General features: G+C 39.6%; 1 protein-coding gene across 1 annotated transcript in view; it reads left to right on the top strand.

The window, feature by feature from the left end:
• LOC119909481 (nesprin-2-like) overlaps positions 1-18710 on the top strand; it is an 88512-nt gene that overhangs the window by 6622 nt on the left and 63180 nt on the right. Inside the window, 30 exon segments of the mRNA XM_038727728.1 lie at positions 345-445; positions 714-803; positions 1075-1188; positions 1273-1410; positions 1696-1860; positions 2078-2190; positions 2344-2512; positions 2713-2809; positions 2938-3143; positions 3311-3463; positions 3666-3803; positions 3934-4035; positions 4320-4487; positions 5017-5175; positions 5261-5890; positions 6169-6303; positions 6936-7091; positions 7216-7382; positions 9508-9844; positions 10683-10798; positions 12439-12589; positions 12680-13578; positions 13700-13858; positions 13964-14114; positions 14330-14485; positions 14890-15057; positions 15192-15293; positions 15518-15721; positions 16871-17076; positions 18131-18238. Of these exon segments, the coding sequence (XP_038583656.1) occupies positions 345-445; positions 714-803; positions 1075-1188; positions 1273-1410; positions 1696-1860; positions 2078-2190; positions 2344-2512; positions 2713-2809; positions 2938-3143; positions 3311-3463; positions 3666-3803; positions 3934-4035; positions 4320-4487; positions 5017-5175; positions 5261-5890; positions 6169-6303; positions 6936-7091; positions 7216-7382; positions 9508-9844; positions 10683-10798; positions 12439-12589; positions 12680-13578; positions 13700-13858; positions 13964-14114; positions 14330-14485; positions 14890-15057; positions 15192-15293; positions 15518-15721; positions 16871-17076; positions 18131-18238 (5758 nt within the window).

Raw genomic sequence — 18710 nt, 5'->3', positions numbered from 1 at the left:
TCACAATAGCATAGCACTTACTAAAACTCATCAGTAAAAAATACCTGATGGTTATGACAGGGTATTTTCAATGAATACTGCTTTTCTTCACCCATTTTAGCACAGACATAAATGTGTCACATTGATTTTTGTACATGGGAGAAGGTACAAACAGTGGCTGCAGTATAAGAGTTAGAATAAGCAAACTGACACATTACTGCGCCCACAAAAAAACATAACTATTATTTTTCATTATTTCCTACTATATGTCATTCAAGACAACATCGCTTAAAATGACAGTGGAGGTGAGTAGCTGCCAAACTGAACAACAATAAAGACTTTCTGTGTATTTATCTGCGCTACAGATGTTGATGTTAAAGACCCAGATGAGAAGTCCATTATGACTTACGTAGCTCAGTTTCTGCAGTATTCCAATGACATGCCAGCACCTGATGACCATCTGCAGGTAGGTATTCATATTAATATTTTTAATCACACCATCACATTGACTTTCACACCTTCTAAAGACTTTGCTGCAGAACAGAAAGCATTGCTTTTAGAAAAATACATCTTCCCTCATGAAAGTTTAAACAAGTCCTGCAGAGTAACAGTGCTACTGTTCCTCTGCTCCTGCTGCTTCCTGTCCCTGTATTGAGCGTGAACCCACAATCTATTGCATGAAACTGAGGGGTATTAATTATTTTCCCTGTTCTCTTCTGGTGGCGGTGGTGTAGCTGTTTCCTCCAGTCCAACCCTTTTCTCCCTCACCTGTGAACTTGCCTGCTCACTTCACTCCAGCAATTGCTGTCTCACCCTTACGTCAGGTACTATACACCAAGCAAAGAAGTCCTTCTTCAGTTAATATTTGTCCAATTTTTATGTCTTTCTCTCAAGTTTTAGTGAAGAACATTTCAGCTGTATGTGTTTGATGTTTATAAGATGCATGGCTATGCATGGAACTTTCCTAATTTGACTTTTCTTAACTTTTCTTAATTTGAAAAACAAAATCCACTGCTGTTTTCAGGGTGTTCTCACATTGTTTTTCATAGTTAATACAAAAGTGTAGTTATTGACAATTAAAAAAAAATAATGTAGGTCTCTCCAAGTGAGCGAATACTAGAGATGACTTGCTGGCTGCATCAAGCCTACCAGGAACTGTCAGAGGCACGGATGGCTACAGAAATGTCGAGCTATGCAGAAAAATATCAGGTAAGGCGAAGCACAAATGCTGAAATAAGAAAACTTTCATTGTTGTACAGCGATTAGATGTTGTTGCTGCGTTTGGTTCATCAGGTGTTTCAGAACCTCGCTGACTCCTTCACTGAGCAAAGGAGACCAGTGATGAGCCTCCTTGCTGCCATAAGACGCTGCCCTGAGCTGAGCCAAGAGCAGTGTGCTCTCGTGACAGCGTGGGATCATCTGGAAGAGGAGGTGAGGAAATCCACTGTGGAAAAAAGCAGCAGGGTCACACTCTTTCCTCAGAAGGATTTTAGTCACTCTTGCCCTGCACCCTTATTGCATCCTGTGCTGTTGTTTTATCTTAACATGACTTAATCATTATGCAAAATAGAATTAGAGAGGAAAAACTTTCTCCTGAGGTTTCTTTTAGTCTTTCTGATCTACCTCCTTTGTCTCTCTCCAGATGAATAGGCTTACAGAGCAGTCATTAGACAGCATAACAATGACCAGGCTGTGTATGTGTGTGTCGTTCTTCAGCTGCAGAGACGTAAAGCAGACCTGGACTTGAGTCTTCCTTCTCCTCTGAACTCTGTTGTTGTATGGCTGCAGCGTGCAGAGGCAGCATTAACAGAAGATGGAGGAATAACGCAAGATCACGCAGATGCTGCAAAAAAAGCAAGAGCTCAACAAGACACGCTAAAGGTTATTTTTATTTTGAAGCTGCACAACAAATTTGATCTTTCCTGCTCTCAGAAATCCAAAATGTACAATTTGCAAGGGTTTTGAAATAACATATAAGTCATGGGACACAAATAGGGCAGATCTACATATGAACAGGCAACATAACAATATTTTGAGACTTGAAGCACAATCATCATCTAGTTTATGTGCTAATTATCTTGTCTGCTGTTTTTTTCAGACTTTAATTAAGGAGATGAGCCACCACATCAATATCCTTGACACTTATGACAACATGGATGACTCAGGGAACGTAGTAGTGCCCCTTGAAAAGTTTGATGCGATAAAAAGACGGTACATAATGACTTAATTCTTAGTAAAATCAATATTCCAAAATGGACGTTTAAAGTCATAAAGCTTTTAAGTCCCTTGCATTACAAGTGTATGTAGTTTGGTTACAATAAATTAATGAAATAATGCACTGATGCATTCTGTATTTGAAAACAGTTTAACCAATATCAGAGTCACAGCCAAGTATCAAGGGATCAAGTTAGAATACCAGGAATCCTGTCACACTGTACTGGATCTTCTGGGCAGCATCAATGCTAAGCTTCAGACCTGGAAATCGCCCTACACTTCCCAGGATACAGTACTTGTGCTTCTGCAGGACTGGCATGTAAGTATTTGAAAGAGCCGTACATGAAGCCAGTTCCAACAACACACTAATATGAGCAGCATTATTATGAGATAACAGGGAATGGCATATTATCAAACTAACAGACTAGCTTACATTTTTTAAATCTAGTGAGTGATCTGACATATTATGCTTCCTGAAAAGCCAGCAAAATCGATGACTCATGTTGGTTTGTTGTCTAGGAAACAGTGGAGCGCCAAGGCCAGCTTTTGATTCTGATGGATGCGCTCCAAAACCTGAAAGAAAAGGCAAATGCTTACACTGGCAAGGCAGCACTAAGTATGAGCAAAATTTTTGTCTGTCAAATGTTCTGTAAGCACAAAATCTGTGCTATGCTATCTTAATCTTTGATATGTTGTGAATTCTTGAATTTCTAAAAAGCAAGACTTGACATCCACACTCCCCAGGTCAAGATTCCCAGCTTATTACTCGCCAGGTGAAGGGAGCAGAAGGTGAAGCTGAATTGGTCACACAGGCTGTGACGGCTGTGAGAGGGACGATGGAGAGAGTGGTGTCTGCGTGGGAGATTTACAACAAATGCCTTCCTTCTCTCCAGACATGGGTGGCACAGAACATACAATCGCACACCCAGACTCCTGCTGTAGAGACGCAGGTAAAATCAGTTTGTCCAGAATTTTGTAAAACTCAAAAACATTCCTGTATGACTTTCACTGTGAGGTCCAGTGTTTGAAAACTGAATGACCAATTATTAATGAAAAAAAATCGCTGATTTGGGGTTGCAGGAAGCCCTAGATTCACCTTTTGGTTTGGTTACTGTAGGATATGGGTGAGTGGACTTCATGTCAGGCTAAGTTAAATGAGGCGGGAAATTTGCTCATTGAAGTGACAGAATCTTCAACCAGCCTCACTCTGGCCGAGCAACTCAGGAAGGTCAACATGCAGTGGGCTGAATGCATGAAGAGGAAAATGTTTGTAAGTATGCATGTTCTCACTGCTATTTCTACAGGTAGAACAGACCTAACAGACAGTTAAGATAAAATGCAATGCAACGATTTTAAAGGTTCATGATTTCCATGAAAATGTTTCACAAAAGTAAATGAAACTTTAAACGTAGGAAAAATAGGAGATACAGACACCAATAATGGCTGCTATTCATGAAGCATGTCTTTCTTAGGAAGTGTCATCAGAGCCCAGTGTTGGTCCGAGCTGTCTTCAAATGGTGCATTCACTGACCCAGGAGGCCAGCTGGCTACTGAGGCAGCCACTGGAGGTGGCCTCAGTCCCACTGAAGGCTAACAGACAGAAACTACAGGTTGGCAAAGTTTCAAATTAATGGATGGATAGCTAGATAAAAATCTGCAGCAAAATATAGACACATTTTTAAATCTGTCATGTCTGAGCTAGTCTCTTTTTTTTTACTTTGTGTACTTTCTTTTTATCAGCTACTGAGTAAAAAGATGGCTGAGGTGGACTGTTCATCTCTCAGTCCATCCCAAGACTTTCAAACAAGCCACATAGAGAACCTCCAGCAAAATCTCCCACAGGTACTCTGCTGCATTTCAACAGGCCTCAGTCCATCCAGTTTTTGACTAAACCCATTCTGAAGCTGAACTTTATTAAACCAGTGCACAGGTGAACACACATTCAGTCATGTCCAAGGAGACTAGAAAGAGGAAACACAACAGTTGTTGCCATTGTTACAATTACAACATCTTGATAGGATTTGTTATTGATATATTAACATGTGTACATAGTCCTGCTACCCTGTGTTGTAATATGACAAACTAAGGTTTGGGTTCAGACCTAATTGCTTGTATCTGTACAACAGATGCTTGCTGAAGCAGATAGGACATGTAGAGAGCTACAGCGGGCTGCGTCCAGGCTGGAGGGCCATTTGGCTGAGCTGGAACGCTGGAGCACAGAGGCCCTGGACTGTCTCCAGCACCTAAAGGGGAAAAAGCACGGAGGACACTCTGCATTGGAACCTATGGCCAAAGTCAGCAAACCAAAACTTTATGCACCTTCTAATTTGGCATTATTTAGGTTTTATGATAATGTTATCACAAATTATGCTGAAGCCATTTTCACAAGTGATCTGTGAGCATTGTTAACATGCAGATTACAAATGGTGGCGGCGTGTTGCATATTTGGTGAAACAGGTCCCAGAATTTTAATAATAATGTTTGTGACTGATGTTTTTCACTCTCTTGTCTCTCTTTGTTTGATCTTCATTGTTGTGTTTTTACTGTGTTTCACAATGTCTACTTGTAAATGATTTGAGTACTGTAATAACCCTCCTGGGTAGCGGATGGTACGCATGCACATTGAAATAGGCTAAAACTGGGTTTGAGTAACATGGTTTGAGGCCACAGGGCCACTCAAGCATTCCTTTGGAGTGTATTAAGGGAAAATATAAAGCGTAAAATTTTCCTGTGAAGTTGTCAATCTATGCTAATGATTGGTTTAGGTACTAAAAATAACAATACAATACAGATAACACAGTATCGGCTGTATAATCATTTCAGGTACTGATTTCTCGAGGCTTGCATCTAGAGAACCAGGTTATAACTGAGGGACAGGATCTGCAGGATTTTGTGGTTCAAGTTCAGAAAACCTGTCCTCTGCAGCACCTCAGCGCCTCTTCATTGCAGGACAGGATCTCAGAGGCAGTCTCCCACTGCCAGGTGAGTTAAATAAACTTTTTCTGTTCTTCAACAGTTACTTAGTTATTTGGAGACTATGTGATTTGTATATGTTTTATTTCTTTAGGAGATTCTTGGAATGTTTAGGTCATTTGGGTTTATGCGAGATGTGGAAGCAGACCATCAAACACAGAGACAGCCAGACGCAGGGTTATTTGTTGTGGCCAGAACCAAACATGTAGACCAGATTGGGAACGTTATGCTGCAAATCCAGGACCCAAATCAGGTTTCACACAGGACAATAGGTCTCCAGGTTTGGCCTATAAAGCAACACATGAACAAAGAGGATGGACCAACCATTGTTATACCCAATGTCCAAATCAAGCCTTTGAAGGAACCAGTACATCCTCTTGCTCAAACTGTAGAAGGGGCTAAATTTTCAAAATCCCTCACTCAAACTACAAGTCCAAGTCAAAATGATGGACCAAAGAACACAAAACACCCAGTCCGAGAGGAAAAGCAAAGCTCACCCCCCTCACAAACTCAGATATCGAAACCCAGAGTAAGCGTTCTACAGAGTAATAAAACATCTCCATGGCAACCGCTCATGGTCCACGGTGAAGTTCATTCGAAAGCAAAGTCAATGGCGAGGAGCAGACTGGAGAAGGCCAGGTTTCGTCTGCAAGGACGCATCCAGCAAGCCATGAAGTTATTTGGGGGCAAAGAGATTTCGGAGACACAAGCCAAGAGGAAACAGGTACAGTTTTAATGATGGAAAACAAAAAAGACATCACTAACTGATTTTTTGTGTGATACATTTCAAATTGACTGTAAAGACAGCTTTCTACCCACTTGTTGCTTATCAACTGATTAAAACAGAGCAAATGCTTTTCGTGCTAAAACATCCAAACCTTGGAAACTCAAAATATTATTTCAGAATTAGGCCAAGTTATTTAAAGGTTTGTGGTGTTTCGCTTTGCATAGCTGTCAGTTTTGTCTATGTATGTTTGTCCAGCTTTATGTCTTTCTGTGCAGAAAGCTTTAAAGATTCTGCAGCCTGCCATCCTCGAGGAGTTCCTGGATGCAGTGGAGGGTTTGGGGGCCTTTTGCGCTGGGCCCCAACTCCAGGACTTGATGCTCCTCTCTGACTCAGTCAGAAAGCAGTGGGAGGTATGACAGGGACTGTACACAGAAGATAGTTGCACCCACTAGAAAGAGATGAGCCTCTTCTGTCATAAAGAAAGGTTTAATTGATTTTAAACCAAGTCTAACTGTACTGTAACTGTACTGGGGTGGCTATGGTACAGAGGATAAGACCCAGGTTTAATTCCCTCTGTGACACATCCACCAATGTGACACTTAACCCCTAGTTGCTGCAGAGGCGTTCGACCTCTGATATATAGTAATTGTAAGTCGCTTTGGATAATAGCATCAGCTAAATGAATAAATGTAAATGTATTCAGTAATTTAAAACACACCTAACATTTACTGGGTTTTATTGTTTTAATACAGTAATTTCTTTAAAAATTCCATTGAGTAAAGCTTAGTAGGGAAAAAACACCTCTAAATGTATTATCCCAAAGTGTCAATTTGGTTTCATTTAACTCTTTTACTTACAATGTCTTACTTTTGGGGTTATCCCACCTGTAGAAGAAGACCTGATTAATTCAGTATTTTACTGGTTTCCCTTAGCTCTAACAGCTGTGATATACCATGATAATCTGGGACCACTGACATATTTCATACAAATTTTGATAAATTTTTTTTGCAAAGTAAGTTTCTGCTTGTTTTGTCACACTCAGGATGTACGCAGAGAAATGGCTGCCTTTGTTCCCATCTTATGGTCTAAGATCAGAGTTGGAAAGCAGTCATTTTCTGTTGTGCAATGTGAAACGCAAACTAACGCTCTGCATGAAGCCACTGACCACACTGACCTTGAGTCTTTGCCGCAGAAACAGGTATTTGCGTAACTTTGTAACATGGCATTAACGTCTGATTGTGCAAACTGTATGATTGTGGCAAAAGATCAGATAGCCAGAAAGAAATATACTTCAGTTTATCAGAAGCTCACATTCCTCCCAGGCTGTCGTAGATGGAGCTGCATCTGTCGAGGAATGGGCTGAATCGCTCGAGGAGCTGTGTGAAACTCTAACACCAAGAAAATCCTCCTGCCTAGCAACAGATCAACTGCGGGAGTCAGATGAAGCACAGGAGACACAACCCAGTGACACAATGCTCCCATCTGACTGGTAAGGTCATGCTATGGAGAGGCATCATGCGGTGTAACATATTAAACATAATCATATTAAAGGTTCAGTGTGTAATATTTCTGAGGATCTATCGACAGAAATGCAATATAAGATCCATAACTATGTTTTCAGTGGTGTTTAAAGACCTTGCATAATAAACCATTATGTTTTTATTACCTTAGAAAGAGCCATTTATATCTATATAACCGTGGGCACCCCCTTCCATGGATGTCGCCACGTCACATCGTCATGTTTCTACAGTAGCTGAAAACGGACAAACAGCGCTACAGAGCGCACTTCGTCACTACTTGTTCTACTTCTGGTGAATTCAGGCAGTGCAGACACTTGTCACTATGTTGAATATGTACATTAGAAGAAGAAGAAGTAGTAATAATATACTGCAGGGATCTGCAAATAAGTTGTGCATCAGAGAAATAGTTTTATCTATTAGATCGTGGTTGATAATATAAGCTGTAATATTGCCTTGTGTCAACATGTGCTTTTGTTAGCTCAGTTGGTAAAGCGCAGGACTCACAATCCAAGGGATGAGGGTTCAACCCCACCTTGAGACAACTTCTTTTTCAGATCACAGCATGTGCTGCACTGTTTTTGTTTCGGTGTTTGATCCTCATCCATCAGCTTACCTTTGCAATTCCCCAGTATTTTCAGGCAGAGGACATTTAGGGGAATCACGTTTTTTGATGGCTCTTTCAGAGGTGTGTCAAGCAGGCTACAGATACTTTTAATGTCATTCAGAATTCTTCAAAGTAAAAGCTCAGTTCAACTCCAAAACTGCATTACAGTAAACAAGCTTCTCTAGCTTTTATTTTGTAGGCAAAACCACTAAAGAGGAAGTGATTGTGTGAGTAACTGTTGCTGTCATGACTGAGATCTATTTCAGCACCTCTATCAAAGTATATATTTATTTATATTTTTGCCCCTATCAGAGCACCGTAATCTGGCAGCGGGCCAGATATTATTGTTGGCAGTGGTCCATAATCACAGAGAGAATGAATGTGTTTCCCTTGTCAGTGTTTGTATAAACTTTAACTAATGTGTGGTTTATAATGGACTGTGGTGCAGAAACACCACACTTACTAACTTAATAAATATACCTAAAGAACCCTTGACTGGCCACTTTCTGCTGCCTCAGAAGAGACACTTTTGTGCTGTTGTCAGCCACCGTAGCTGTCCTACACTCTGGGTAGTGGTAAACTGGACCGATGGTTGCAATTTCACCAATAGATGCCACTAAATCTTACACACTGAGCCTTTAAGGTAGTGAAGGAAATGACAAGATCTGCATCTCTTGTATGTATTTTCTGACATGTCTGCTCTGCTCTGGAGCAAAGTTTATGCATGTCTCATTTGGATTTGTTTATAACTGAATCTCTAGATTCTAGATATATCTCTAGATTGTTGAAAGTCTGTCGCTTTGTGAAAAATACCCTGAAAAGTATTTATTTTGCATAGTAGCTATATGTAATGTTCCACAACTGTCTTACCACTACGACTACTTAATGGATATTTGTGTTGATAAAGCAACAATTTTAAAATTAATAATTTTTACAAACCTTATTAGAGATAATCATGTCAGTCATATTTTGAAAGATGTCATGTGGTACCTCAAGTCAAGTTTGAGTGCTTATTTTCACCAAACAGGACCTTGTAATCATTATCATCAATTTGCTCTCAAAGTCTAACCCTAGTGCTGCAAGTGTTTGCAGTTGTTTGGTACATGTAACATAAAGCCAAATTCAAGTCAAAAAATGTTTTTTCAGCAAGGAGGCTTACAACTTCTGCCACGCTAAAGCCACTTATTGGTAGGAGCACAATAAACATTAGGAAGAACATCAGATTTTAGTTTAAGGATATTTTATATTATTTGACTTAAGTTGGACGGAAATAGGACAGAATTTTGCAGCATTAGAATTAACCCTTGAATCAACGTTCAGCATCTATTAACTGTGAATTGAATTTAAGTTGATTGATTGAACTGAAGCAGCAGCTTATTTATTAACAATTGTCCACTGTAATTGTTTAAGTCTGTTCATCTTAATGAGATGCCTGAGTGATTCTAACTGACTGGCCCCGACCTCCCCCTGGTGAACATTTCTTAACTCAGCAGGGGACGGCCGCTCCATGGAAAGACCCCGCTGAGAGCGACTGGCATATTGGCCGACACGCAGCAGAGCAACAGTCTCCCGCAGAAACAAAGCGTGGACAGCCCACAACAAGACCTCTCACCTGTGGGTAGTGCTGTGTCAGTGCGGCCTCGTTGTGATTTCCTGCAAGTGCAGGCTCAGGATGTCCCAACAGAGAGTGAGGATGACCTGGCACAACGTAGAGGCTGTGGGTCAGGGAAAAATCAAAAGCCCTCACTTCGAGACAAAGAGCAGCCGCTGAAAGCTCGTCTACTACACATCGCTGAGAGCAGTCAGCAAACCGAAACTCATATACAGGTACAAAGAGAGCTTTCATATAGATTTTTTCAGCTCCACTAGGTATTTTAGGACCAGTTTGCACTTCGATACAACTATTTGCATTTTTAAAAGTTTGATGAATGTAACGTAAATAGCTTCTTTGTAGTGTGTGGTCAATATGGAGGTGGTTTCAATGACACTTGCTAGGTCCACTTTTCTTTGGATGTAGCACACATTCACAGAAGTTTTGTATCCACTCTTCTGTACTCAGCAGTAGTTCATAATTTGGGTAAGTCAAGCAGTTATGTGGCATGTAACACTTTCCTCTGTTACATCCAAACTAATATGACACATGATAAGACATGACATGTATGTTTTAGACTTCCATGTTTCTGGACATTTTGGACGTTTTAGGATTAAAGTTAAGAGTATGCTTTCCACCTGCAAGCCAGAGTCTCACAAGAACATGTGTGCATTTTCCTAAATTCTTCATGTTTTCTTTTACATAAAAATGTTGCCTATGAAGTTTTGAATTTGATATGAGACAGGTTTTGTTTTATGTTGCCATTACAGGCCGATGGTAACACAAAGTAAAATGCTATGATGTGACTTGTTGCATAAAGCAAATTATTTTAGACATTATATGTTGCACGTTAATTGCCCTAAATTAATCTTATTTACTTTATATATTGCATTTAAAGTGTTCTTTCCTTAAGTCTTCCTGGTCAGAAAATAACTCAGCATTTTCATTGGCTGACCTGTACAAGACACAGCACCAGCTGTAGGGCACTAATCCTCATTAAGTGGATAGACCGCCGCTCCATCTTTTCCTCTTTTCTTCACTGGGCTGTTTCTATGCGACTCTCCAATCTTCCAGGCGGTGGTCAGGGGAAACACTGTGGAGACCAAGCAGGAGGCAGAGTGGACCGTCATCCCAGAGACTGTCGGCCCACCACAGGAAGAGGACTCATCAGAACAGGAAGTACTGGAAAGGTATGGGTTAATATGTGTGTGTGTGTGTGTGTGTGTGTGTGTGTGTGTGTGTGTGTGTGTGTGTGTGTGCGTGTGTGTGTGTGAAATGACAGCATGTTATATAGCTTCAACTTAGACCTTTGTTTCTAGATTAGCACAGTAGAACATAAGAATTGAAATCTATCATTTCGTTGGCTTTAAGGAAGTCATCTGGATAAGCAGAATCTTCTGACATTGACAATTTCATAAAAAACTTATTAAATAAATTAACAAAACATAATTAATATTTACAATTTAATGGGGTTTTGCCTGTCTCACATGTTTTAACTAATTTACATATACTAATTTACATACAAACATAATTACCTTAAAGACATGAAAGTGCCATGTACCTTGTTTTCAGTGTAGTGAAATAAGAATAAAAGACACTAGTGAGATGTCACAGATTATGCAGCAGGCTCTGTTCTCATGTTATATTGAAACAATCTTTCACTGTAGGTACCGAAAGTCCTGCTTGGTATTTCAGACAGAACTCCAGAAGAACAAGCAACATTTAGAGAAGTTTATCCCAGGCCCAGTCTCCATTTCCACCCTGCAGAACCAAAAGAAGCAACTACAGGCAAGTTGAAGCACAGCTTTACCATTTTATGTTTGTAATCACAAATTATTTGATAAAATTAGAATTTAAATTTTTCAAGCTTAAAGCATACTAATCTGTGTATAACGTGTGTTTCTCTGCATCTTGGTGTTTTTCTGCAACCTAAAACCAAACAATTGTTAAGCTGTCTTTTGCTCTCATGGTCAAACTTTGCAATATCAAATTATTGCTTAGATTTCTTTGTAAATGTGTCTCTCCGCAACAGACTTTAAAACAGGAGACAGAGGCACTATGGTTTGAATTTGAGCTCCAGTATGCCCAGATATCCCAGTTCTCCCATCTCATGACCACGGAAGATAAAGGTCAAGTGGAAAAAGCCTGGGAGCAGCTGAATCAGCAGTGGAAAGGCCAACAAATGTGCCTACAGAGCAGGTACTGTGCACCTCTCAGATTAATGTAAAGTATTTTATTTTATTTTATTTACTTGGATCTCTTTTAGCTCACTGGCACATAATTGCTAATTCTTCTTTTTTTTATATTGTCATATACATACATTGGCGCATACTGTATACTGTAGTGTACCTACATATATACACAAAGTAATTAACCTGTGTTCACGTATAAAGCCAGTCTGCAAACCTACTGATGATATAATACAATAGTGTGGGATAACTATAACTTGCTGTACTATCACTGTATACTATATTAATTATTGTAATGCTTTCTGTAATTTAACAGTTCTGACAATGAAAGTCTTCCCTTTTCTGTTTTTATTTTTGGTAATACTACTACCCACACAATATTAGTGTATTTTAATCATTAACCCTATCAGATATATTGTATAATTGTAGCCAGTGTTATTTTGGAAAATCATTAATAACATCACTGCAGAATATAATTTTACAAGGACTGTAAATATAATATAAGAAGAGTTTGAAATTTTATTCTTGACCTTGAAAATAATTTGCCCACTTCAAGGTCTATTAAGTAGTTGTTCTGGAGCTTTCAATCATATTACATGATCTTTAGTAAGTAACATTGTTTTCACTTTGGTTTGTGTCAGTATGGCATCTCTAGAGAATACTGCAGACCTGTTAGAGTCTGCAGATGATCAAATCACACTGATCACAGATAAACTGGACCAGATCATCAGAACGTCTGTGGACATCTCCTCCTTCACCTTGGCTGATCATAGACTTGTATCAGATTTAAAGGTACTTTTATGTTTTTTAAAATTAATTACCACTTTAATTCTGTGAGTGAAATATGCAAACATTATTATTAACCCCCCTTGCATTACCCAGGAGATGGATGATAGACTGCAGTCTGAAATGAGAAACCTCTCAGAACGACTCATTGAAGAGGAAAGACCGGGGCCCGACACCACATGCCCTTCATCCCTCTGCCAGGCTCACAACAACGGTATCCATCATCTCGATCAGCTCAGACAGCGGCTGGAGAAGTTTCAGTCAGCTGCCCAGGCCCTGGATCAATTCCTGGCCACAGTGCGTGAAGTCAAGGCTGAGATTTCAACCGTGCTGGCGAACCAGGACCCCAGCAGACAGCAAAATGAGGCAGACTGGGAGCAGGAGAGACACTCTTGGCAGGCTACAATGCAACAGAAGTTGCAGACTGCTGTGGAACAATCTGATAGTGTTGACAGCACTTTAAAGGCAGTGGGGATGACTCTGACCATTGATGGTCCAACAGTGACGTGCCAGGATGTGGTGACATCATTGTCCCAGCAAGCTGCGGACGTGGAGAAAGAGCTGATGAGAGCCAGGAAGAGGGAGAGAAAAGATGAGAAATTTCTAGTTGAAAAGGAGCAAATCAAAGAGAATGAAGAGGTGAATCGTTTAGAGATACGTCAGAAAAAGACAGGGGATGATTCAGCACAGCAGGAGCATCCCACTCCAAGTATGATGGAAGAGGAGACAGAGTTGGAGGCCAAAAGGAGTAGGCTGGAAGGAGATATAATGATGCAAAGTGAGGAAGGGAACAAGGCTCAAACATGGAAGTCTGAAGGGGATGTCTTAAAAGCCAATGATGGGAGAAGAAGAAGAAGTCTGGTTAAGAAAGAGGGCGAAGAGAAGGAGAGCTGTTTCCAGAGGACAAGTGCATTGTTAGGTGCTCTGAGGGAGATTAAAGAAACAGCTGAGCAGCTGAGGTTAAAGGAGCCCACCCTACCTGCTCTGCAACAGAGGTACAACACTGACTGAGTCCAAAAATAAATCATTCCTAGTGTATGTTGCTGTTACTTTGATTGCGTAAACCTTGTGGTATTTGAACACTAAGAAAACTAATGATTATTTCATCTGCTGCAGGTCACGTGCCTTGACAGAACTGGAAAGTCGTCTTGCTGCCCACCTCACTGAGCTGCAGTACATACAGGAAGAATCCTCACAATCACGAAACCCTGATGTGAGTCAAACCAGAGAGGTGGAGGACGTCTGGGAGGAGACCAAAAAAGCTGTAACTGAGAGGTAAAGAGAGCCGTTTCTGTCTTGATTAATTAGTACCGGTATGTTGAGTTATGGTACTTTGCTGAGTTTAGTGGATGGATGTGTTTTGTTATGCATCACATACAGGCTGGAGCAGTGTAATGTTGTAACAGAGCTGCTGAAGAGGTTTCAGAGCATTCGTGGTGAGCTGAGTGGGACACTGCAGAGGGCAGAGAGCACCATCAGTGAACAAGCCTCCTACATGGGGAAAGACAACCTGCAGCGACTGCACACTAAGGTATACCACACTGTTTAACTAAGATGATGAAGGAATACACCTGTTTTGTAAGTTTGGGTTGTTAGCCAACTTGCTAATGAAGTACAGTCAACAACCAATTCTTCTGTGTGTCTGATAAATCATTGTCTCTGGTTCTTCATGAGGACCCTTGGTTGAGGATGTTTTATATGTGTGTGTGTGTGTGTGTGTGTGTGTGTGTGTGTGTGCTTTCTCAGGTCCAGGAAACAAAAGCAGAACTGAATGGCCTTGGGGATGGCATAGAGGAGGTCCGCAGTGTCTGCAGGCAGCTTCACACTCATCTACGGCAGATCCCAGAACTTATCATCCCATTTGAGGGTGAAGCGGATGCTCTCATGGACCGCTGGCTGGATGTGAGTGCAGTCATGTCATTTAAAGTTTTTGCCATTATTTCCAAAACTTTATACAATTGCTTTTATTGTTACCTGTGTCTGTGGTATATTATGTTTAATTAATGATAAGATGTGGTAACTTTAGTTTAGCTTTAATTATTTTGCCTTTTTGTGGATGTCTGTTGTTCTTGCAGATTATTGTATTAAATGTATTTCTTCAGTATTTTACCTACTGTTATTTAAGCAGGCTTGACTACACAAATTATACCTCTCATTTTCTTCTTTGTGTTGCTGATCCCATAAGTAAACTAAAGATAGATAATAGATAATTATCATTGAAAATATCTAATTTCTAATCTTACGTTGAGTTTGGTTGCGTGTTGTAAGGTGAGTGCTAACATTCATTGCAACTCAAATTCTTGCAGATATCGGAAAGAACAGATTCCCACCTTGAAAATATACACCTTGGCCTGACTCTGTGGGATGGGATCCTCCATCTGGGAGCAGAGGTGGAGAACTGGACTGCCAATAAATTGGCAGTATTTGCTCAATCTCCATCCTTTCAGACAGAGGAAGACATCAGTGCCTTGCGGGTAACGCTGTCTCGCTGTTTCATTCTTTAATACACAGGTTCAGGCCTGTCTGGGACGCCTTATGGGAAATGAAATGTTCTTCAGATTTCTGCAGTTGCTTTAAACAATGATCATCTCCCTCTAACTGTCTCCAGAATGAGATTGTGGCCCAAGAGGAGAATATGGAGCGTTTCCACCGAAAAACTATTGAGATTCAGGTGCTGCTTCAAAGCTCAGAGCCCCATCTGGAGCTACAGGTACAGCATGTAATTTTTGATTTAGTTTTCTATCTAAGGTGTTGGACACCTTTTTTTGTTTTTGTATCACGAAAACAGTAACCATTTATTGTTGCAGGTTGTGGTGTACATTACGGCTGACTTTGTGACTTCTGAGACTGTTAGGTAGCACTATGTTAGTCATTTCAGATGGTGGATCAGATTGGTTACAACCGCTTTCTTGATTTTGATTTTGCTTTGTCTAGGTTGTCGAGACTCAGATGAGAAAGAAGATGGAGCAGCTGAAAGAGCTTGTTTCTGAAGCTGAGGATGTTTACAGGCAGTTGGTAGCTGCTAAAGGACAAATTACTGCCAGGATGGCTGAATGTTTTAACTCCCTCCAGAAGATTCAGGACTCCCTCCTCACTCTTAGTGGTTCAGATGTTGCAACAGTCCTTGCAAAACTTAAGGTGAGTGCTTAAATTGCTACGGTATGCTTCTGTTGTTGTGACTTCCCTTTATTCTGATATCTTGGTAATGAAGGTAATGTGTAGAAAATTGAGTTTTTCTTTAAAGCTTTATACTTTAATGACTCTTAACATTTGAATATTTCAATGCATTTTATTAAGATGACAAATTAGCTGGATTTTGAGTGCAAATAACATCAGTAGTAACATACAGTATAGACCATCTAAGTCATCAACATGAAGGAAATGCAAAGGAAAGCAAATATTTTAGGCAAACATTCAGCAGCAGAACTCTACCACATACAGAGGAGACTGTCCCTATACTTACCTTGTTATCTTGTCAGAACAACAACATAAAACATCATCAATAGCTACATTCACATTATAAGACAGCATATGCTTGAATTATCTGCAAACTGTTGAACATATTAATTAGAAAATCTAAACATCTGCATTCATTCATTTGTTCTATAAGTTATTTTTGGCATATGTTACCATCAGTGATAACCAAATTAGCCAAACTAATAATTAAATAAGTAGAAGTAGCCATGTTTGAGTCCTAATGATGGAGCATACTTGCTGCTTAGGAAATCTTTTTATCATTTCACTTAAGTTTGTCTGTCTGGAGCAGAATTGTATAATGACGTCAGCTCTGTTTGGGCCTGTGAAGTGAACCTACTGAACTGTAGATAAAAAGTATTTTAATGATACTATACTATATGTCAAATCTGAACATGTGACACTGGTGCGCCCCCAGTAAAAAGCTATGGTAGACAGCGATGCATATAGACACTGAAACAAATGGGTTGAAAGCAACATAATCTGCACCAATTTTCACCAGAATTGTTTCATATTTGTTTAAAGGAAACTCTTGTTTTTTTGATGTCTTACAATCTATTTATTTGTAATGTGTCTTGTTAGATAAACCGACTTACTATAATATATATATCATTGTGATATATATATATATATATATATATCACAATGATATGATAGAAGCTATAATAAAAAAAATTCCACACATAGTGGCTAAAGTTTGACAACAAAGTTAGAGTTCATGTAAATGTCTGAGGTGACCAAATTAGAGTCGACAGTGATGTCTAACTAAATGCTAATCACTAATAGTAACTAAAAGTGATTTTTCCTCTACAGGAACTATTTTGTGAGCTCCAGACCCAGGGTGAGCAGGCAGAGAGTCTGCTGGAGGATCTGCATGTTATGGCCTCCATAGCAAGTTCATCCAGCCTACAGAGTCTGTCTGTGGACGGGATGCAGCTACAAGATAAAGTCAAAAACACCCATCAGCTCTTTTCTGAGGTGGAAGAACAGACTGAGAAGAATATCCAGGCCCTCAACAGGTAACTGCTTTGATGTTTCATATTCATGATTCATTTCATGGCTGGTATTTCTGGAGCATGTTCAGATTAGAGGATGACATTTTTTTTGGTAATCCTGCTTGTCATGGGACTGCTGTGGGATTCTTGCAGTATGGTCAAGTCAATTCTTTTTTTTTACTCTGTTTTGGGATTGGTAGAGGACAGGATTATTTTTGTGGGAGCGGCATCAGACAGGAGTGAAAATCCTTATCTGCTAGTTCAAATGCTTTCTGTTTCTTTGTCTAATAGCTGCTTGATCACTTAACTGTGTTTTAAAGGTTATCATCAGGGGATCTGCATAAAGAAACAAAGCAGGCAAAACCAGACTTTACCTGACTGAAAATAGTAACTAATGAGTCTGAGTTTAAGAGCTATGTGACAAGGACTATGTTCAGAAAAGCATACAGATTTACAAGAATAGATATGTAGTGCTAAATCATAAACATCGTACGTGTAATTACTCAAAGTAATCTGTTTTGTAATCCATCAGATTTGGATCATTTTTACAGTATGTTTGTGCTGACTGTCTGAATCTATACACTCATTTTTAAGTTTTGTGATTCTAATGTTTCACCTTCTGAATTATTTGTACCAATAAGTGAAACATACCACAGGGTCTGACAATACACACATACTCATTTGCAAGTGCTCTGTCGCACTTTGAAATTACTTTTTCACATTGACAGCGTACACAGCAAAGAAATCTACATTTGGTGTGCTGTGTCCTTAGATTCACTGTACTGTATATCTTTCACAACATGATTTCAAGGATAAAGTTACATATAGAATATCCCCAGATTTATCCTTGAAACTCTGTAGACACAAGCTCCAAGTACAAACTGTCTACAGTCATACAGTTGTTACGGCCAAACACAAAAAAAGACAGCAGAACAAGTTCAACTTGTTTTCTGAAGTCAGTCTTGTACTACTACCATTTTCTCACTATGATGTAACTTTAATCTACTGTGTATTGTGCATACTGTACATACACGTGTCTGTCATGCCCGTGTCTGCATTGTTACTGTATGTGTTGTAGGCTGCAGAGGGTTAGTGCGCATTTGGAACAATGGTTGCAAGCTGTTGAGGAGAAAGCAGTGAAGGAGGAGGATCTTAGTCTCCTGCAAGAGGAAGCACTTCAACAAAGGTAAACTGTTTTCTGATTTGAGATATATGCTGTCCAGCTCTGTGTGCAAATAAGCAAATCTTGTATAAAGTTGTGGTCAAGACTTTACAATTATTTATAAAGTGTTATCAGTCAGTGTGCAGGGCAGTATTCTGTATATTTAGTTTATAGTAACATTTTACAGGATATAAAAAATAGAAGGATAATGAAGATGTACATACGTTCATTTAGACCTAGAAGATCATATAAAAAGCAGTAACTAAAATCTGTAATATTCAGGAATAAAGTAAAGAAATCCCATGTAGGCATACATATTGTTGTGGTTTTCTTTGTATAGCCTGTTATTCACTAGAGATGACTGACTCATTCTTTACAACATGACTGTTGTCACACAAAAGGTTGAGAAATTGTAGATCAAGAAATAATTAATGAGACAACTTATTATTAATCCCACTTTCCATTAATAGTGCAGGGGACAGCAATTTTAAAAGGC

Source organism: Micropterus salmoides, unplaced genomic scaffold, assembly GCF_014851395.1.
Source record: "Micropterus salmoides isolate LMB-PRFRI ecotype aquatic unplaced genomic scaffold, ASM1485139v1 Ms_hic_scaffold_18, whole genome shotgun sequence".
NCBI lineage: Eukaryota > Metazoa > Chordata > Actinopteri > Centrarchiformes > Centrarchidae > Micropterus > Micropterus salmoides.
This window is presented reverse-complemented; position numbering and strand designations above follow the sequence as displayed.